This window comes from Aulostomus chinensis, chromosome 5, assembly GCF_037954235.1.
Source record: "Aulostomus chinensis isolate RoL2024-O1b breed Wild chromosome 5, RoL_Achi_v1.0, whole genome shotgun sequence".
Classification (NCBI taxonomy): Eukaryota; Metazoa; Chordata; class Actinopteri; order Syngnathiformes; family Aulostomidae; genus Aulostomus; species Aulostomus chinensis.
In genome coordinates, this window is record NC_141324.1 from 25,551,861 (window position 1) to 25,574,592 (window position 22,732).

At 44.0% G+C, this 22,732-nt stretch overlaps 1 protein-coding gene across 13 annotated transcripts in view; it reads right to left on the minus strand.

The window, feature by feature from the left end:
• Positions 1-22,732, minus strand: part of ptprfb (protein tyrosine phosphatase receptor type Fb) — a 172,001-nt gene that overhangs the window by 24,670 nt on the left and 124,599 nt on the right. For 9 of the 13 annotated variants that reach the window (XM_086204218.1, XM_086204216.1, XM_086204223.1 and 6 more), the window contains 10 exons: positions 21,687-21,804; positions 21,003-21,575; positions 20,206-20,306; positions 19,373-19,626; positions 16,549-16,627; positions 15,213-15,437; positions 7,866-8,023; positions 4,500-4,612; positions 1,887-1,919; positions 453-550 (listed from right to left, as the gene is read on the minus strand). In XM_086204218.1, the coding sequence (XP_086060344.1) occupies positions 453-550; positions 1,887-1,919; positions 4,500-4,612; positions 7,866-8,023; positions 15,213-15,437; positions 16,549-16,627; positions 19,373-19,626; positions 20,206-20,306; positions 21,003-21,575; positions 21,687-21,804 (1,752 nt within the window). The remainder of the gene's footprint in view (positions 1-452; positions 551-1,886; positions 1,920-4,499; positions 4,613-7,865; positions 8,024-15,212; positions 15,438-16,548; positions 16,628-19,372; positions 19,627-20,205; positions 20,307-21,002; positions 21,576-21,686; positions 21,805-22,732) is intronic. The other 4 variants (XM_086204225.1, XM_086204221.1, XM_086204227.1 and 1 more) reach the window with 1 other exon arrangement.

Consider the following 22,732-nt stretch of genomic DNA (forward strand, 5'->3'; position numbering starts at 1 on the left):
ATTCAGGAGTGCGTCCTCCCTTCAGTTGGCCTTGCTTAATCTCCAAACCAACTATGTGCCACTTTAAATGCAAATTTGCTCTTTTTTTTTCTTCTTTTTTTTTTTTTTAAAGGAAGAACACTGACAGGAGATAATCCCTCAGTGAGTTGCAACAGAGAGACCGGCTGGAAAAATTGAATTCTTCAGGGAAACGTCAAGATGCACACAGATTGCTTAACCAAATCGCCCCCTGCTAGTTTTGTGAAAAAGCATCCCGCAACATTTAATGTAAGTGTTTGCTTCCTGGTGGGACTGGTAATGGAGTTGTAAAAATTAGTAAAGAATTAGTCAAAAGATGTCTGCGAGACAAGCGGCACAAACACAGAACTTCCTCCTGACATGATAACGGACAATCATATTCATGCGCCTGAGAGGGAAGGAACAGGGAAAAAGCATATGTGCAAGGCTCTTACCTCATACTCCTGGGAAAAGCGGAGGCCGTCATTGGCTTTCAGTCTCTCTATGTGGTCAGCCAGGTCCACGACAGGAATGGGTGGATGCTCTCTCATCCCTGGGAGAGGAAAAGGAGGGACAGGAGGAGGGGGGAAATAAAAAGACAAAGAAAAGCGTGAGACCTGGTTGTTCCTAAATCTCACACATGCAGCAACTTACAAACACTGGTTGGAACCACAGGGTGAGTGAGGCTGTCGGTAGGACCATGAGGTGGCTGTGTAACGTGAGGAGAGTGTTCAACAATGCATGAAGAGAGGGAGAGTAGAGAGAGAGAGAGAGAGAGAAAACACATGACTTGAAACAGGCTGGTGACATTTGGTGATATCGCCATGCTAAGTGTGGAGGACAAAGGTGGGGCTGGCACAGCGATGCACATGAGTGACTGGGTGAGCATGCTTCTGGAAGGAAGCTGGAGGCAGACATCTCTCTGACTCCACGACGCTCATTTGGTGGCAGAGGTGGGATCAGAGCAAGAACCTACACGTCTCAACAAATCAGTCACAGTGTCACTTCTCAGAGAGGAAAAACTGACTGGTCACCAACCAAAACTCATTTCTTTGAAAATCTCTCTCCTTACAATAGACTATCTTTCACACCAGCCTGGAGCACTTGGGCTGGATTACTTTCAAACAACCCCCCCTGCCGCTCTCTAGATTTCTCATTGCTGGGTTATTGGATGATTTTTTGCTAATCTACCGCCACAAATTCCCCCTGCGCTTCTGAACTTGGCACGGCTCTGCACTTAAAGGGATTGCTGGGAACTTGCCTTGTGTGTTGAAAGTTACGGGACACATGGAGACGCTCTCTAGTTATACACGGAGCATCATTTACCTCACGAACAGCCTTGAAGTGGTATAAATATTAACAAAATTACCTTTGGCTGAGCGAATCTGTAAGGTGAGGGGGTCATGATTTCAGCTGAGCGACTGCTGCTGGCTCATTATTGCTGTGAGTCTAATGGCTAATGGCTGGTAACTATAGCCACTGGACAAGATGAGACCTGACCAATTACACTAATTTAATACTGTCACATTAACATTAGTGTGCATGTGTTTGTGCGTGTTCAGCCAGGTCTTTTAAAGCCATGTTGGTTAAATGGAGAGTGAAGACGTAGATCAGCAACTGTCTGCACTGCTCAACTATCCATGAAGCCATCTACAGTAATCCTTCTGCTTTCACACCAAAAAGGTGTTGAGGTGAATTCACAGTAGAGAGAGGACATGGCTGCATCCTTGGAGCACCGGGGGAAACAAACTTGTGGGCTTGTGATGTCTGTCAAGATTGCAACGGGGGGAGGAGGCGGGGGGGGGGGGGGGATGGGATCAGGAGCGAGTGAGAGAGGAGGAGATACTACATGTGTGGGAAATACACAGTAGGTGAGAGAGCAGACTAACTTGGCGTGTTGGGGCAGCGATGAGAGCTGGGACCTGTGGAGAAAGGAGAGTCAAGGAGGAAGGAAGAAGAACACTCGATCAATGGAGATGGCTCAGGATCAGACCTGGGCCAAAGAGTACCAGCAAATGACCTTCCAAGCTGGCTGGAGTGCACAGCGGGTGATGTTTGCCCTATTAGAACGATTCAAGTAGTTAAAGCCGTTAAACTGGAGTGCATACAAAGCTTGAATTTAAAACACTCCCCTGTGTACACTGCACTTTTCCATAAAGGGCACTACATGTTTTATCTAAGGTGTTATGGGACAATTCAAGTTTATTACAGCAAGGGCCTGTTTTCAAAGTTTTGAACTTCATTTCTTCTGGCAATGACAGGTAACCACAGAAGTATAAGGTAATCACTGTAGAAAATATACAAATTTGGAAGCAATGTGGGCAAATGAGACAAGTTGTAAACAAGCCAACATTGTAAGATTGTAACATTCTGCCAGGTAATCTATCTTTATTTGGAGGTAAAATGAAAGTGGGGAGAATTGAGGGAAACATAAGTAGAGCTGTTAAAGCTTCAAGGAACTTTGAATTTGATGGGTATCAAACTTTGATACGTTTATAGCACGGATCAGACAGCTTCAGTACTATCAAATATCAAAAGAGGTCTTTCGTTCAATACCTACGAAGTCAATCTCCTAGTTTTAAGTTATTTTTCATATTTTTAAACTGCTTTGAGGGGAAAACTGCACACATGCTGAAACACAAAATGTAAGAGTTGAAAACACAAATTAATTTCAACCCCATTTTGATAAACTGGTTCATTTTTTCATGTTATACGACTGTTCTTAGTAAGTGAAATTGCCAGGATCTAACAGGAAGGTTTGTTACAACATTTAATGACATCAACATGAGGAGATGGCAAAATTACGGTTGGAGCAAATCAGATTTCCCCCTCAAAATATGCCACTCTGACTACTTTCATCTAAGGCACCATCTGACATGGACATGGAAGAGAAATGATTACGTAAATTATTTGCAAATACAATCTGAACCAGGTCTGCCGAGGGGAGACCAGGACAGTTACTCGTAGAATCACAGCCTGCTCCTTGAGCACCAGGAGTACACCTGAGATCTGTTTAGCAAACATAAATGCCTGAGACATGAGCTGCAATTGGCTGGACCACTTAGCAACAATCAGAATCAGAAGCAGGAATGTTCACCTGCTGTGGGAAAATCAAAGAAAGACGGAGCACGAGGACAGAGGAATGGCTGTTCAATATTCACTCAGTTCAGCCTGTGAGAAGCTTCACATGTTTTCACGAGACAGACGCAGCACCGGTGAATTTTTGATAATCACTTCTCTTGAAGCAAAACAGCAAGGTGGAACGGGAGAGAAAGAAAGAGATAAATGTTGATGTACAGAGAAAGAAGGGGGTGGCAGAGAGTGAGAGAAAAAGAGAGATTACCCTACAGGGAAAATGGAAGACAAAAGGGAAACGAGGTAGAGTGGGAGGAGGGGAGAACAGGGCTCTTTTAGAGCGGCAGCACTGCTTAATTCCTCTGCAGGGGTTCAAAGGGGCTGTGTGTGTGTGTATATGTGTGTGTGTGTGCAGCAAATGGGATCTTTAATAACCCGTGAGAAGGGATACACACACACACACACACACACACACAAACAGAACACACTGTGACACGCACACATGCGCGTGCACTTAGGTTGACATTTTCTCTCAGCTCCATTGTTCTCTCCGCCTAGCTCACCTTGACATCAGAGGCAGCAGGACTCATTACCAGCTGGGGGGAATGAAAGGATCTCATGGAGGGGGAGAATTGAGGACTGGGCGAGGAGAGAGGAAGAAGGCTGATGCAGAGTCAGACACCCCGACACAACTACCCCAGCTCCAGCCACCCTGAATCACCAGAGTGCGTGGACAGAATCTGATTCACTCAGCCAGACTCGTCCAGAGCCCGTCAAATGGTGAAAATGAATTATTTTCTCTTATTAAAGAATTTTTCTTTTTCAAAAACTGGTCAAACTTACAACCTGAGGATAAATGGCAAAATAAGCAGGACACATGAATTTCACGCATCAACACCTGCAACAAAGCATGAATACACACGATCAAAATAAAGAGTAAGTGATCTTTCCATTTGTCTTCTGGAAAGGCAGTTTAGAGCTAGGATGAGGAACTCAAACCTCTCCTGAATGCAATATTTACCATTCATAGACCCCACTGAAAAACTGTTCAAAGCCTTGAAAACTCAAGATATTATTAAAGTTATGAGTCACCTTTGGATACATTCTTTCACTGCTGACGATAGGATTATCTCTGTTTTTGAATTACTGAGAGGGGATTTTGGAAAAAAGCCCATCCAGATCGTCAGTCACAAAGCCAGAAAATACTCTCTAACCATTTTTTCATCCCAGGATACACTGATAAAGCACACACAGTTTTCCAGCAATACCCTGATTAAAACATTTTTTTAGTAAGGACATTTACACATGAGAACTGTCTAAACCCTGCTCAGTTTCAGGCTGCCTGAGAGGGGAGCTGCAGAAGGAAGCCAGAGGACACTCAACCACATTGTGACTGCATGCAGAGGTGATAGAGCATCATTTATTACCTGGGGTCTGGTAGTTGAGTCTTCTCATCTCCACAGGGTCCGAGGAATTGGCCAGCAGGGAGTCTTTCACCCCACCTGAGTGGTCATCCTTAGGTAGGGGTGACGCCCGCTTCCTGAGGTGACAGGAATGGATAACATGCCTTTAATAGCATCATGGTGCTAAACATAAATTCCTCAGGCTTGTTTATCAAGCGTGATCCATTTTACAGTGTTGAACACTTGATGACAAAGTTGATACTCATCCAAACTACTTGAGAGGATCAGCAAGTCAAAAGACAGTAGGTAGCAGGGCATTACCCTCATTAGCTGCCAACTGGAGTTTAATGTCTTTGAGGGGACTCCATCATTCTCCTGGAGTGAGAGAGGCTGGGTTTGTTTGCTACTGGATATATGACAGCTGTTGTGTGGGTTCACCTACTTCTGCATATGTGTTAGTGTGTGTATTAGTAAAGACTTAAATGTGTGATTTTTCACTGTTGTGTGTATGTGTGTGCTAACAACACATTGTGTTTACTGGCTTTCCAGATTGAGAGGAAAACAGGCGGATGCTGTAATTAGCTCATCAGCTGGGTGGCACAACACTTGGTAATTAGACCAGTTCAGCAGCACCTGTGCTGCCAGGCCTGGCCTAGCTGAGCCTACCATAGCACAGAAGAGAGCAACACAGCTTAGACTGGCTCAGCTCATTCAACCGTTAACTTTGTCCATCAGGCGGAGAGGGAAATAGAAAACCCGGCCTGCCTGTATTCTAATGTTCAGACGGCCAGCATCTGTTGACATGCACACACAAGCAGGCGCACAGATGCACCCTTTCTCATCTCTCTTACTTTCAGCACCACAAACACACTCACACAGATACAGCTGCAGACTCACAAGCCTTCTGACTGCAAATGGAAATGGGTGGAAGGCAGCATCAGGGCGCCCTGTGGAAATTTCACATCTCATTGAACTCCATTTGCATGTGGTGAGCATGGGTTTTAGGCAGGAGCAGGGCCTTCTGTTGAAGCCTCATGTGCTCAGAAGACGTGCACACACAGCCTTAACCCTGTCCACTACAGCCGCTGGGGCTTGGGCCTCACCGCCACCTGTTATTCTTATGCTGCGGGGGCTTAAGCTAATGCTAGCAGCGTGACGGCTAATCTATGACAAGCATCTCTTCCTCTCCAGCCGCGAACTGAGCCAGGCTGTATCCGGTTTTCCCAGAGATCTCTGCTGGTGCTGGGCTGAGGGTGGGGGAAGAGAAAGACTAAGGCATCTGTGATCTGTTCTCCGCAGCCCTCATGCCTCCCTCTGACCCGATCAGATACCAATCTTCATGACACTTTAGTGCTGGGATAAAGTAAACATGGCAGCAATCTCAATTGGGTTATTCATCTCCGGCTCAGAGTGAGTTAAGATGTGTGAGAATGTAAATACATATACACACTTACACATCCTGACTGCGTGTGTATAAGTGTGTGTGCAGCACAGGGTATGCTTAATGAGGGTAGAACAGGAACCTTTGTTGAGACTCCTGCCACGAGAAAGCAGGGAGAGGGGAAAAAGGCTAAAAGTGAAGGAATGAGTCCCTGTGGAAAATGTCAGCTTAAAAGATGGGAACATTTCTTTTTCAGCAGTTTCCCTGCCTGGCATTTACTTCACAATGGCCCATTCAGCAGCAGGTGATGCCTTGGCATATTCAGATGGGGCCAATCTTGAAGGGGCATGCTGACATTGGATGGATAATGAAACACAGCACGGAGACACACCACAGCAAACAGTACGATCTGAGGAGGAACACTGGCACTAGTTGTGGAACATGCACTAGTACACCCTGTGACCTGGGGGTTCCTTTGACCCGGTTATCAAAGTTTGCAGAGTCTGCTGCCTCTCGCGTTTTGCAAACCTGAACGAATCAGACTAGACACACCAATTTAAAGATGTTTTCTTCATTTTCTGTTTTAAAGATTATTTTTGGCGTAATGCCGATTGTAGCGGAGAGGAAGCTGACCTGGAAACCTCTGAGAGTTTAGGAATACCACTGATTTCACAAAACAGATGAGAGGGCAGGTCAAGTTGTGACTGATTTGACACTGATAGTACCCACCTTTCCTGTTTGCTGCATTCACAGAAAGCAAAGAAAGGGAGGGAAGGGAGGGGGGATTAATGGGTAATTGTTATACACATGGACCTATAACTCCTTTCGCCCAAGTTTGTTGTAACTTTGTGGTATTTTCAGCAAGCTAAATCCAGCTCTTCTAAAATACTAAACCACATAATGAAAGCACAGCACAAAACGTTATCTTAAGACTCATTGGAGACTTTCTAGAATAACCTCATCATTGTTCACGGTTGGTGTTGGTCTTGGCAAATATGCAGGTAGCAATAACAACCCAAGCTAGAGTGTGATTATTCCTCAGCACATTTACTGCCAGTCCACATTGAAAAGGGCACACAGCCACCTCCCAAAAGTCCCTCCTGTCAATCTGTGTCCATAGGAAGAAAGGGCTTCCAGACAGAGGATGTGCTACTCAGTGGTGAGCCGTCTCAAGGCCTATTATTAACCAGTCTCTTTTTGAGTCTGCTGAAGACGACAGCCACACAGCAGTCGCCACGGATGAGGAGAACAGGTATGACTTGAAGCAGTAAATTTGTAACAGAGTCATCAGGATGTGGGCTGTCATCATAAAATAGTCCAGAGGCTGGTCCATATGGACGGGAAGGAATGAAGCAAAATTGTATTTTCAGATTTGTTGACACTTTATAGATAGATCTGTTTGTTTCACTAGTCCAATTCAAGTATAAACCTGGAGTTACTCAATTTCTAATAACATAATAACATAGAAAACATATGATAACATTATCACAATTAGGGATGGGAATGAAGAACTGGACTCATTAGTCAACAGCATTTTTCAGAGGTAGCTTCAAGCGCTTTACGAGATATTGACAGACTTATGGTGAAACTCGATGTTACACCCTTCTGTTTCTCATTTAAAAAGACCAGTAGTGTTGGCCAAAACACATATCTCACTACTAACTAAGAGTTTTTGACAGCCAAGCTGTGCTTTTCATTAGGGAGGCAATGTCAGCTGCCATTTCAACTGACACTTCACATCGTATTGTTTAAAAGAGCCAAGTGGGTCAACACGCTTTTTTGGAAGAAACGAGGATTTTCTCAAAGACAAATCAATACGCCTTTGGTTCATTTCCTCTTACTCTATGTATTTAAGTAGAGACACTGGATCTTACAGTTGTGTGGTGTGAGCAGCCTGGTGCAAGTAGCAAAGAGGAGCATATCTCATTACCATTCCTGATGCAACCAAAAGAAACCCACAATCATGAGTGTCACTGCAGTTCAGAGAAAAATGAAACATGTCTTCTTACTTCTTAAAGAGCAGGATGGCGATGACAATGATGATGATGAGGACAACAGCCAATACAGGGCCCATGACCCACAACATTTCGGGTTGCTCCGTCCCCTGAGACATACTTTGTGTGATGACCTGGATGAGGTCTGAGTAGGGGCTGGCTGAAAATGTCATCTGTTGGAAAAGAAAAAGAGAAAGTGCAGGTACATGAGAGGCAAGTCAATTCTGCTGGTTTCATTTATATTCAGAGTTTTTTCCTCCTGACTGAGAGGTAAGGTTGCCTTCCGACATAGTCAAGTAAAACAAACCAATAAACAGACAGAGGCATTCTGAGACGATGAATCATTTCAAACAGTTTCAAAAGTTTCAAAAGGTAACAAGCAGGTATTGTTACAAATTTATATTCACTTTACTTTTTCTGATAACCATGACGCTTTACAGCAAATATGTTATGTGAAGAACTACTAAGAAAATACAAAGCATTTCTTGTTATAAATTAGCTTGGAAGTACCTAAGAATATGACAAATCTACAAAATGACTGATGAACCTGTACGTCATTAAAGCAAAAAGAAGAACAAAAAGACAAATTATCAGGAGAGGATGCAGATATCTACTGTGCTGTATTTTCTGTAGTTGGAGTCAATGAAATATTAAATATACGTCTGGTGTTGGCTACATCTGCCTTGATTAGGACAGAAATAGGAATGGGAAAAATCTGACTATAAGTTTCATTTTATGAATCTAAGAAGAAGTAATTTCATGCTAATAATAGACAACGGTTCAAGGACACAGAAGAGCAAGTTATAAAGCTATTTACCAAACAGTACTTTCAATATATAATCCCCACACCAGCTAATGAAGCTAGAACCATGTTTCCATCAAAGCATTGCATCACATAAGCGCAAGCCAAGACAGCTGGCAAGTGTGAGAACGACAGAAACAGAGAAGAAGAGAGAGGCAGGGATGAGAGTGAATGTCCCTTGGCCGCTGAGATAAATGGGGGCACGGGAGAGGACTCATCTCTTCTTCATTAGTGTTCACACCGTGACGGAAGAGGAGGAGGTGACGGTGAGGGTGCATCTCCACCTTGGTTGTAAATGAGATGTCTCCTCACTCCTTCGTCTTCAAATGACGAAGAGAAGGAGGGGGAGAAATGGCAGTGTGTGTGTGTGTGTGTGTGTGTGTGTGTGTGTGTGAGTGTGTGTGTGTCTGGATGTACAGGGCAACCGAGTGTGGCGCATGAAAAAATGTCTGAAAAAGTCCAACTGCGGGAGAGCAAGGTGACAAATGAGAAAGAAAAAGAAGGACGCGCAAAGCATCTGTCATTAAAGCTCAGCAGGCCTCTATTGCACAATGATGGGAGATGCAGGTCGGGGAGGGAGGGAGGCGGGTGTTGGAGGGGCATGGGTGACAGATCGCAGCCCTCGAAGGGAATTGGGCTCCCAGCATGCAGCGGGAGTGGCAGGGCGGCAGGCAGCAGTAATCCGGATCATTAGCTGCACAGCAGCCTGCTCTTCAGCACACAGGCAGATATTAATTGGAAAGATAAACTGAGATGAGCTCAAAGAGTGCTGCGCTCGGTCATATAGTTCCCTTATCTCTGGTCCTCTTGGGCAACTGGTGAAAAAATTTGCAGTATGGGTGTGTGAGTAATACAGCTCGTCTCAATTGTGTATGTGCAAACCAATTTGCTCTGATATTAGGGACAGACACGAGATAAGTCAAATACCAAAGGAAACATATTCACATGTTCATATTTCAGAAAGTAGGAAAAGGAAAAAAACTGGCAAAATGAAGGGAAACCCTTTCAGTGGTCCACTGATGCAGTTGTTCTACTGGGTATGTTTTGCTGGTTTGGGTCCACGTAGATGTATTGGTCATTGCAAAGTGAAACAAAATTGTTTTAAGTGAGTACTTCTGCCTTGTCATCAAACATCTGTAGCCTGTTTTGTGCTTTTTTTTCCCTTTTAACTATGCTAACAACTCTGCCAAACTGGCCCCAGACATGAACAACTGCGTCTGTACAGAAGTCCAACCAAGCAACACCAACAAACCTTCTGCGCCTATGTTGGTCGGCCACACAATAGACTGCTGCGATATCTGGGGGCCCAGACATTTGTACGCTGCTGATCTATTCCTGGATGACAATGCCCTCATTCATAGTGCGTGAGGGGGTCACTGAATGGTTTGCTGAGTATGAAAATGATGTGACTCATAACTATGACCTTTGCGTTCGGCAGATCTCAACTCAATCAAAGACCTACAGGAGATCAGTGGGACCAACAAAAGAATAGTGCATCCCTCCAGTCGAGCAGCAGACACTTGTAGACTCCTTGCAAAGATGCAGTGAAGCTGGTCTGGACTGCCTTACTAAGACACATCATGTTGGTTTTCTTTAATTTGTCCCCTCTGTAATTTAAAGCAGGAATGTTTTTTCAAATTGTCTTTGTCCCTTCGGTGCACACATGAAACCGGTTCTTTCACATTCTGTGTTCCATCAGGAGGAACCTTTTATCCGCCAACAAAGAGTAACGACACAGTAGTGGGACACTGCTGCTGTGACGATACCGCGAGGTTTCCTGTTCCAACAGGAGGGCAAAAAACAGGCTGCAGGATGTGGCCCTGCAGGGGATCCTGGGAATGAACTTTTTTTCCCCCTTAGTGTAACAAATGACTGCAGCTGTGCTTTCAGGGAAGGATAAGGGTGGAAAAGCGAGAGGAGAGCCAAACAAAAAGAGAGGGCTTTTTGTCTGTTGGTCACGGCAAGTAGTGGGATCATCCATTTGAACGGCCCCTAATATCTGATAAAAGCTCAGTCACGCAGCTCCTGACGCCCCAGCCTTCACAGCGCAGTATCACAATGGAACGATGGTGTAGTGAAGGAATGTTTGAGCTTGACAGTTGGTGAGTCACAGAAGGTGTGAGACATGAAATATAAATATATGACTATATACGCTCTCACCAGTCTGAATACGGATTTGTTTATCTGTACAGTGTCTACAGGAATGTGTGTGTGTGTGTGTGTGTGACAAGCAGGGATCAGGGTTGATAGACTGCCTGAACAGATGAATGAACAGGTCTTCAATCTTAAAATCTCATTTCTTACCATTGCCTTCAGTTGTTTTCTAAGCTCTAGCTCAATGAAGTTACAAAAAATAAATTCAAAATTTCATTTTTTTGGGCTTATATTCCTTATACAAACCATATTATGTCATAACCTTAATTGTATTATTCTAAATTAATCAGAAACCTCATGTTTCACTTGTAAAAATGAGGTGTGTCAAGCGTACACCTGCAATTTGAATCAGTCAGATACAAATTCAATCACTAGTTAATATTGTATGCAGCTCTGATTTCATTTTACAGGTTATGCAGACAACAGTAATTATGTTGCCACTCAAACCTTAAGTGCCAGTGCCTTTTCAATCAATAAAACATGATTAAACATCCTGCTGGAGTATTTGGTTTTGAGATCTTAATATATTAAGTTGAGACTGTACTGCTTCGATAAAGGTGAGTCTATTCACGGTACTGTAGGTACTGTATATACAACTATAAACGTAGAGTGCAAAAGGTTTTGGTTGTGTCAATACATCTGGGCTACTGTCAGTGAGGGGAATTGAAAATATGTGAGTCTGAAGGCAGTAAACAAGTGTGTTAGAGTGTGAGTGTGTGTGTGTGTGTGTGTGTGGTGAGCATATGTGGAACATCAGTTTCTCTAAGCCTTTTCTCAAGCTCCTCTGAGCCGCCACGAGAGCGTGTGTTTGTCTAGGTTGCAGCCGCTGTGTGTGATTGTAAGTGTTTGTCTGAGACAGAGTAACAGGACAAGAGAGAGTGGGTGATGAGAGATGGCAGAGAGCAAGGAGACAGAGAGAAGGAGAGAAAGAGAGGGAGACGGAGGCAGAGGTGTTGTGGTAGTAGCAGTATCTCAAGTCTGCTATCTGGCCCGTGGGCTCCACAACTTCCCCAGTCAGACGCTGCTTCTCCATCCCCTGAGCTCACAATCCGCTGCGTGCATTACAGGCACATTTGTTTCAACTCACTGTTGACCCTGCTAGCCTCTCGTCTCTCCAAAAGTGGCTTAAATAAGCTGCAGGGGTGTGCGCAAGGAAAACAAACTCACATGCAAAGACACCCATTATGTATCTGCCGCTCTCTCCGCCTCCCTAGGGAAGCCGAGGAGCCCACACTCTCCTCATCACTGCACCACGCTAGGAAAGAAAGCAAGAGGGAGGTGGAAGGAAGGTAAGAGGAGGAAGAAAAGTGTTGTAGAGACAAAAGAAAAGTGAGTGAGAGATGAAAGTGTGCTTGTGTATTTCTTTATTGACTTAGAACTGCAATGTGGCTGCAGGCTCTAACCCTCCCTGTATGATGACCCTCCTATATTCTGTGGTTCTCCCTCCATTCTATTTTCTGCACTCCATTTTCCCCTTACACAGCCTCTTTCCCATTGCACTGCACGTTTCTCCCTCTGACTGTCTGCATACCAAGCATCCAGATATCTGGAGGCATTGCTAAAGGGAGGCGCCTCTAGGAACAGAAGTGACGCTGCACAGTTGAACAGAGGATCCCTCCAAAATTGGCTACATTTCTACCTTGTGTTGAAAAGTTTGTCTTGAATATTCGCTCATAGGCTTTGTAAGAAAAAAAAAACACCTTGTTTTCATATTCCTCTTTTGATATTATTTGTCAAAGCCTTTTAAATTTCAAAAGAAGCCAGTCATGTCCGTGTTTTTTGAGCCCAGAGCACCAACAGAATTAGTGCCACAAAGCCAATTCCTGTTAAGAGTGAGTGGAATATAAATGCCTGAATAGAATTGCAAACAGAAAGCTGTGAAACGCATTTGAACACTCTCCATTTGGTTTCTGTCTGTGCCACAAGCTCACCTCTCCCTCATCAAAAGAAAATCACACATTAGCACAATCTCCTCCTCTTCCACCATTTCACTTCCTCTCATCCCAGCTTCATGGGCTGGACAGGACACAAGACACAAGCACACACACACACACACACACACACACACACACAAAAATGACGCTTTTCCTCTCTCCAACACCAACCCTTTCGCACATCACACAATATTTCATGCTACCTCCCTCCCTCACTCTCTTCTCGCATTAAATGATACTGTTTATACACACCCAGCATCTATCATCCCATTTCACACTTCCCCGGGCTTGTTTATCTGCCTTGGGTTCTGGGGAGACATGAAGGCACACTCTCTTCTTTTCTCTCCCCCCCCCCCCCCACCCCTTTGCCTTCCTTCTCTTCTTCCCTCCAACCACTGCTGGCTGCTTGTGGCCATTGATATACGAAGGCTTATTAAACCCTGGCGGTCCTGTTTGATCTACGCTGGGGGAGTAGGGGTGGTGGCGAGGACGTGTAGTGCAGACACAAGTCATTTACTCTAGTACTTGTTGTTTTATTCTCCTGGGTCTGGTGAAGATCCTGCTTGGGGCGGCTTCTGCCAACTGCTCAATCTCGCTGCATGCTTTACTTTCTGTACCCGTTTGTGTTTGGTAATAAACGTTTGCAAGTGCCGCGTTGGGGGTGACAAAAACAAACACTGCTGTGGTTGCCCAAAGAGTGTGGGTAGGGGATTTGTGTAGAGATCGATGAAAGCCGGTGTGTTTCTCTCCACCTTAGAATTTATGAAAACAAGAAACCACCTTAAAGGTAGAAATGAAGAAATCAAGCTGTTTACATGCAAGGCTATTATTCTGTTAGTGTATATGTATGCAGCAGGTCAGTTATTAGAATTCTTTTCCGACTCGTTCAATACTTTCGAACTAAGGATGGCATATTTGATGTGAATTTTAACGCAGTTTCATACTGCAGCCTGAAGAAGTGTTTCTTGGTTGTTTTTTTTTTTTGTTAGAGCAGTTCAGTGAAAGGACAGCCTCTGTAACAAGAAACAGCATTTTCAATTGTGTGATCATTGTGTTTGTTTTAACAAATAGTCTGCTGTTCAGCTCTTGAACTTGTTTTTAATGCCAGGTACTGTGTGACTTAAGATATAATTATTTCAGGCACAGCACAAAGATCCACCACCAGAGTCATGACCTTTTTTTTTTTTTTTAAGTCCCTGTCACATTAACACCTCCCCCTATCACGAATCTATATCACCCGCTAGTATACATGCAAAAAACCCTGGTACAAAGCCGTCTGAATTTAAACATGATCAAAAAGAAGTCTTACTCTAACCAGGGAAACTACAAGTCCCATTTACTTGAAGGTTAAGAAATCGGTTCATCAATAACCAGGCTGGTTACTGCTGGTAAACACCGTGAGTGTAGCCTGATTAATCCAAGTGATTAAGTTTAAAGGTGGGAAGATGCTACACAGTTTAGAGGTGGGGGAGAACACAGACAAAGACAAATATTGAATCCTGCTGATCCAACTTAGTGTGTCTGTCAGGTGCAGTGAGAGTGTTGTGTAGCAGAGGGGTTTAAGCATCTTCTTTGAAGTCAAGTATATCATGGCTGCCCACTATGCCCTCTTTTGCACCTCCTTCCTCTTCTCATAGTGAAGGAGTGGGGGATTACAGGGGAGGGGGGGCTTTAGAGATATTTAAAGCAGCATTTCAAGGGAATCAGGTCTGCTTTACAGACTCCCTAGGCTCTGTGACCAGGCCCTCGTGTCCCTCTTAACTCCAGCTGTGCTAATCAATCTCCTCTGCTCTCTTCACGGTACAGAAGGAGATGGAGAGAGGATGAGAGACACAGGGTAGAAGATAGAAAAAGAGAGAGAGAGAGAGAGAGAGAGAGAGAGAGAAGAGAAAGAAATAGGTGAAAATTCTGGGATTTGCTTTCGCACATGAAGCACTCAAGCTCTCTCCCTCTGTGGTGGCCCAGGGCCCAGCTACTGAATATGCATGTCCCGGGTTGTGGACGAGCCCAGAGCAATCGCAGACTCTCATTCTTGCTGGAGTGAAGTTTACTCCAGACCATCCAATGGAGAGCTGGGCCTGTGTGTTAGTGCTGTTTGACGAGTGCATGGGGCCTCCACTTAAAAAGCCAAGAGTCTTGTATAAGCATTATAAAGGGATCTGTTCTGGGCCCTGCTGGCTGCAGAAATGGCAAAGCTGGATGACACTGTCGATTGATGGGGGACTTATGTGGAGAAGCTGCATTGACTTTAAGAGGCGGCCGTATTAAAGGGTAAGTGGTAGTAAAAACAACAACACTTTGGCCTGCCGCTGCCATTTTGAAAATGCTTCAGCAGAAACATGGTTAGAGCCTGCTCAAAGGTGATAAACTCACACGAAAATACAGCAAACAAATGCAGAACAACGGCAGAACAGATTCACATTGAATTCCTTATTCCATAAACTAAAGTTTTACTTTATTTGTGCCACTTACGTAATTAGCTGTGCTGTCTGTCCCTTCATATCGCAGGACAGCCAGGACAAAGCAGAGGTACTCCTGCTGACTGGTCAGGGGTTTGTTGTAGAAGCCGTTGTACCGCTTCTCATCACCCAGGGTGAAGGTGGTTGGCAGGGAGGCCAGCTTGGCAGCAATGTAAGGCTTGGACGAATCAAGGTGACGTCGCCGCCTCAGGACAGGGCCTTCATTTGATTTTAACAGCTGTGGAAAAGCAGAGCATAAATGTCAACATGTGACCTGCTTTTGGAAGAGAAAGTTACTTCCAAGTTGTCTATTAGTTAGTAGCATTGGTGAGAATACTTCATATCATATTGTAAAATGAAGGCTTCACTTGAAGAAAAGAAGAAGAAGAAATCCTACTGAATTTATGCAAAGTAGGGCGAATAAATGAGCAAACCTCTGTCAAATATTAAAACAATAAAAAAACAAAACTTAAATGATCCACCAAGCAAAAATGCCCTCTGCTCAGTGATTAAACTTGGTAATCAATGCAGCTGAGCTACGAAGTGAGCAATTAGCACTTTCTCCAGCACACAATTTTAGCATGTCTGCCAGCCTGGTTAATAAATGAGGAGGAGCATACAGCAATGCGACGTTGTGTTTTAAGCAGCGTTTTGTTTTCTGTCAGTGTTGTGTGCTGCTCCAGATGTAGCTTTATTAAATTATTATGTTGGAGGGAGGAGACAATGGCCTGCTCAGTGTTTAATGGCTCAGGGAGTCCCATCGCTTTCCTACTCTTGGTCTATTCTGTTATTTCTACAGGGAGCTTGAAGAATAGCTATTCAAGCAAGCGAGCCTTGTAGTTTACTTAAAAATGCTGCTATTAATATTCAGCAATGTCATTTAGCTTTAATTCCCTCGCGGAGGAGGAGGACCTTTACTCAACAGACTGATAAAGCACTCATCAATCTTTATTCTCATTTGAATACCTTCTATAAAATACAAAGCTTACAATCACTGAAAAAGATTGAACAGTAATTTTTAACTATAATTTAAAAAATGTAATATAAAAAATGTTTGCTTGCTTCACATCTACATCAATAGGATACGATTATTATCGTCTGCTCATTCAAACTGTTGGATGCAACAGATGGGCTCTGTCTGCAGACCTGGCGTCCAATTAGTAAACTCCCCACCTGCCCGAATGAGTCATTGTTAAAATCTCTCTGCCCTGCCACCCCCTCCCCACCCCTCCCCGAGCCCAGGAGGATAGAGATAATTAGCTACAAACAGTCACTTCCTACCCAGTTGGAACAGGAAACGCTATCAGCGACCTCTGACCTGGCACAGTGGCCAATCAGCTGGCACTCACCTCGTCCAGGTCCATTTCGTCTGGATTCTTCCACCGCCGTGTTGACTGGGACACCGGCACCACCACAATGTAGTACCACCTGCCAAGGAAAATAAAGCCCGTGTTGAGACAGAGGGACTGAAACACATACACATACTCAGATCAAAGCATTAATAACACAGTCAGAATCTTTAGTGAGTCAGACTTTCATTGTGAGGCTTCCTGGGCTGAATGCAAAACTTGAGAGCTGTACGGGGGGTCCAAACAGGGTAAAAAACCAGCAGACTGACACGGCGTTCTCCAATTAATGGCAAATCAATTAAAACATCTGCTAGACTAGAAGAACAACCACTACCCCCTGTGGGAGGGGCCATTAGCTATCAGAGATCCCCATAGGATTCCCAGGTTAATAGGAGCTGATATGAGTGTTCGATTACTACTGTTATACAGACATTTGAAGTTGCTGTCACGCCTGAGCTCTTTGGAGACGCTGCTGTCTTGTATGTTTGTAATTTCATTTTTAACAGGTTTTTTTTGTTTAGTGATGAATGCTTGTGGGCGGCACGGTGGTGCAGTGGTCAGCACTATCGCCTCACAGCAGGAAGGTTCCGGGTTTCGAGTCCCGGCTCCAGCACAGGATCTTTCTGTGTGGAGTCTGCATGTTCTCCCTGTGCCTGTGTGGGTTCTCTCCGGGTACTCCGGCTTCCTCCCACCTTCCAAAGACATAGGGACTAGGCTAATTGAATACTCAAAATTGACCGTAGGTATGAATGTGAGTGTGAATGGTTGTTTGTCTTTGTATGGTGGCCCTGTGATGGACTGGCAACCTGTCCAGGGTGAACCCCGCCTCTCGCCCGTTGACACTGGGATAGGCTCCAGCCCCCCCGCAACCCTTAATGTAGGAATAAGCGGAAGACGATGGATGGATGGATGGAATGATTGGATGGATGGATAAATGCTTGTTTGCATAATGTCTCTGTCAGTTCCCAGCATCACTGAAAATGAGGACCACACTCAATTGATTCCCAGGTCTGATAAAAAGGTTTGATTAAAAAGGAACCCTGGTGCATTTTGTTGGATTGTCGCATTTGTTTGGGTTGGTATGAAAGCTCATTGGATCTCTTGTGCAAACTGGTTTGCATTACAAACGATGGTCTCGGATCACTTCCAAGCGAAGTCTGGTGTGAAATGTTTGACATAGTGAAAGGAAAAAGACCAAATATAGGAAGTAAACAAAAATGCTTTCATTTCATTGGCTCACACCCACAGGTGATGCATCGTCAGCGGGAGATGCACAGTCATGTGTTCATTACATCACGTGTGTTCTTGCGCTATGACATGGCGAGGAGTGAGAGAGGCGAGGAAGAGGGAGGGGAGAAACAATAACGAAGTAAAAACCATGTCCTAGTTAAAAAGTTTATACGACACCACGGACCTTTTTAACAAGGACAAGACTGGCAAGGAAGACAATGTTACACTCAAACATGGGAAGTTCCAGCGGTCTCTCTATTCTTGTCATTTTAAATATGATTGACAGAGGGAAATGTACAAACACTTATGTCCCTTTTTATTGTTATTCTTCTAATGTACGTATGCCGACACTCTCTCTGGCTGTTTCCTCCTCAGTCTATCTTCACCCAGCTTTTAGTTTTTCCCCACTGCAGTGTTTAACTGCTCGCAAAGCTGCTGCTGACAGTCAAGGCACCTGCCTCTCTCTCTCTTTCTCTCCAGGCTTCGACTCTGTGATTCAACAGTCAGTCAAGTCTCAAAGTGGGAGCAGACACGTATAACAAGACCCCCCCCTGCCAACCTGCACTCACCTCCACTTTCCCGTCCCCAATCACCTGAGCTCTTTCCCTGTCAGTCTGGTCTGGAGCTTAGCCAGCCTTGACAGCCCTGTAATCTTTTTACCAATCAAACCTGGGCACTCTCTCCCTACTCAGATGTGTCTGTGGAACTGAAGGAAAAGGCCTTACTGGTTTGGGTCATCCACATTTTTTTTTTTTTTTTTTACTCTTAACAATTTGAGCTAAAAGATAATACAGCTTGAGAAGATGTTAAAAGTTGCGATTATCATCACCCGCTGTGTGAAAAAGTTGGCTCTGTCTTAAAGTTGCAGCTTTAAGTTTCAAAATAGGTTTAGTATTGATCAGACAAAAGCAGGCCACTCATGAAAGAATGTCAGGTTTCACCGCAGTAGAAGTGTAGCAGATTTTAAGTAACTGCAACATGGTGGCTGTTAGGGGGGTCAGAGCCACAAATAAGGACCACAGTGCACTGATCCAAGTATAAATTCCTTTGTACATATACTGCACCAAGCTGCTGATGTTATTGTGACTTGATAGTAGTAGTAGTAGTAATAGTCTCATTGAAAAACCTATTTTAACATGTGATTTTAATTCTTTTATATGCTGCCATTTTATCTCTATTCATTATCATTATTGATCGTGCATGCAAACACAGTGAAACGCTGCAATTTTGTTGTGTTTGTACAATGGTAACAAAGAAATCTGGAATTGTTACTTACTGCACTGGTTGGAACTTTTGTTTTTCTGTAGTTTTCCTCGAAGTAATCCTTCCTTAAAACGTGACACTTACTGGTTCTATTGGTGATTATATGCTGCAGTGCTGGTTTTCAAAACTAATTTGTAAAGGTCGCCAAAAGGTATTTTACTGATCCCTGATGGGCAGTTCAGCCACTGCTGTACTTAATAATGAGACACAACTGAAGCTATATAATTATCTACTCCATCACCTTTAAATATATTCTCACTATCTATTGGTTGATTTTATCATAGAATCAACGCTGGTGACTGTAAGTAGTCCCTTGTGTTCTAGTACTCACCGGACACGTGTGGTAGTCTGGACCTTGGGCAGGTTAATGGTCATTTTGCCACCCTGAGCCTGGTGTGTGTTATAAATAGGTTTGGTTTTGATCAGGTCAGGGGCTGTGCGGATGGACACCTGCTGCTGCAGACCCCCTGCGATATTGCCCCGACTTGTCAGGACAAAAGAGTAGTCTGTGTCAGGCTGCAGCTGCGTGATCAGCTTCCTCTTCAGGTTTCCCTGCACCTCCACACTTTGCTGGTTATACAAGATCTGTAGACACACGAGGGGACATGTGTAGTTAAAATTACCGTATATCAACAAAATGTATGAGACAAATGCATTATTTCCTTTCTCAACCTCTCAAACACACATAAGCGTGCACACAAATGGTCCCAAGGGAGGCACCCATCTCATCTGACACCTCATCTCATGTGCTTCACTTTCACACTTGCCAACTGGGGCATATCCAATATTTTTTTTTTTACACTTCAAATTGTCTTTGCTCCATTACCAAAGGTCGAAATTGGTATAATATCATTTTGACATATTATTACACCTCGTAAATGAGCATGATTTTGTCTTTTCGGCACAAATAGAGAAAGTCACTGCATCACACCCTGGCGGAAGCGTTAACAGCTAATGGTGTTGCCCAGAATTACAATTACATTACAGAGACACTGTATGTGGATGTTTATGATATACAATGTGTTGAAGTAGCAATGAAAGTTGTATTGTACATTTGTCTTTGTTTGTAATCCACTTACATATATGTTACTGAATAGAATTAAACCTCTGAAAAATAATCATTGAGGGAGAGTCTGAGCACATGGCTCGCAGAGGGGCACTCACCTTGAAAGGCACTTGGGATTTGTAGTTTGGCGGCAAATCCCAGGTGAGGAGGACGGACGTTTTCATGACTGCCTTGACACCAAAGTTCAGGGTGGGAAAATCTAGGATGGGAAAATCCTTTGATTAACATCTTAAATAGCTTGTACACAACAAAATGTAATCTCTGTGTGTAAATTCAATTTCACACTATCGTACAGCAAGCAACCCCTTCTGTAAATAAACAATGTGAACACATTCTGTCGTGAAACCTTATGACCAAACTTGACAAGCCACGGGGGGGTTTAAAGAACATCAACAATCTCATTCACGCTTGGTTACAGATCAAATAAAAATAGCCTCCATCTCCCCAAGCACGCTCCTTTTATTATATCACTTTCATAAAAAGACAAAGATCCCTGTGATTACCAAGAAATATATGACACAGTGGGAGTGGCACCATGTGTCCTAAAAAAAGGCATCATCATCATCACCAAGGTATAAAGAAAAAGATTATTATAAAATGCATGAGGTGGTACATGCTGGGTATGTGTTATTAATGGGAGGGAGGATGAGGAGTCATGGTATTGTGACTGCAGTGTGTAATGGGATTAGTACTCAAATCAATGAACACAGTCGCGTAATGTATGTGCCAGATGAGAAATACACGGCACTGATAAAGAGCTACTTATAGAAGGCTGTAAAGGTAAGACCGCAGTCGGTGGGGAAGGTTGTGTGTGTATTAGACCCTGATGTCACATTAACAATTCTAAACATGCTTATGTATAAATATCATCCATGTGTCTTACTAGTTGTCCTACCATTCGACATGGTCCTGCTCTGGATGCTGGGGCTGAGGGGTCCCCCACCCTTGCTGGTGAATGCCTGCACCCGAATGTCATAGGTTGTGTCAGGATTAAGGCCCTGGATGGTCATGTGTGTGTCGGCTGTGCGATTGGTACTGTTCTGCTGGCAGTTGATGTCCCTGTACACCACTACGTAATATATGATCTTGCCGTTCCTCTCAGCCAGCAGCGGCGGGTCCCAGGTCAGCTGGGTGCTCGACTGGGTCAATCCTGTTACTTGGAGGTTGAAGGGGAAACCTGAAGGTATGTCCTCCGGCGTGCTGATCTCCTTTACATAGGCCTCGCCGATGCCAGCGCGGTTACGAGCGCTGAGGCGGAATACGTAAGTGGCACCTTTGTGCAGCCCGGTGACCGTGTAGTGGTCATCGGTCTTCCTCAGCTCGCGTGACGTGTATGTCTCCTCATCAGTACGCTTGTACTGCAGCTGGTAGCCCATCAGCTCACCCACCATTTCCTTAGGTGGCTGCCACTGGATCAGTGCTGTGTTACCCATGGTGGTGCTGATCATCATCGTGGGCTTGCCTGGCACTGAAACAGAACACATCGTCATGTCTTTTTTTTTTTTTTCCTAGGCAGGGTTTATTTAAAGCAACTGTGACCATTTTTAAAGAAAATGACCTGACTTCTACTGACTCTCACCTGCTCCAGTAGTGGTGATAACTTTAGCTTTGCTGCGAGCTCCATCTCCTTTGGTGGTATACGCTGCTACAGTGACAGAGTAGGTGGTTTCAGACTGCAGCCCACCAATGATGGCCTCCTGCAAGATGGAAAAAATTACATGGTCAGAGGTTAAAAGGAACCAGCAAGCCTGAGCGAAACCACCTCAGTGGAAAAAACAAACAAACAAAAAAAACCCACAAAGCCGAATCACACAAGCTCCCATCCCCTCAACACACAGAGCCAAAAGAAATCCTTCTATAGTTTATCACCCTTTTCCATCCACTTAACTAGTCAATTTAGTCATTATAGTCCATTTTGCAATTAAAAAAAATCCAAAAGAGGCACACAAATAGGATCAGGAACTTTTCTTGGTCAAGAAAAACTCCTGCACCCAGCTGTAAGGCACACGCTGAACCCATTAACCGACAAACCAACCAAATCAACCAGTGTGTCAGTGTTCATGCCTGCTGCGTGGATAAGCATGCAATAACATCCAGACGGCCTGGAAACTAAATAACACATTTTACACTATGGGGCAACTTGTTAAAGATAAAAAAACAAACAAAGCAAAAAAATGGGGAACAATGCACATTTCAGATTCTCCAATTTCTTTTTTTGGATAGGGCATTCATGTTTGTTAGCTAATTAAGTTAGAACAGGTTATTTTTTTACTGTCCTCTGGATTCTCATGTAAATTAGTGTGAATGCTCAACCAGTCAATAAACAAAAACACAGACACACTGAGGTCGTTGAATAAATCAGTAACTCAACAGTCAGGAACAAATGGACAGAACAACAGCAACAACTGAACACACTGTTAACGTTCTGCAGTACTGGCACTCACTTCACCAGCACTGCACCAGTCTGAATAATAGTGAAACTAAAACACTCGCTGAGCTTTAACAAAGCCCATATTTAAACAGACATACATATTTTTAACTTCAAATACTCACCATTGTGCAGTCTTTAAAAATAAATGAAAGCAGGCATGCACGTACAGACACTATATGTTCACATCTACACAC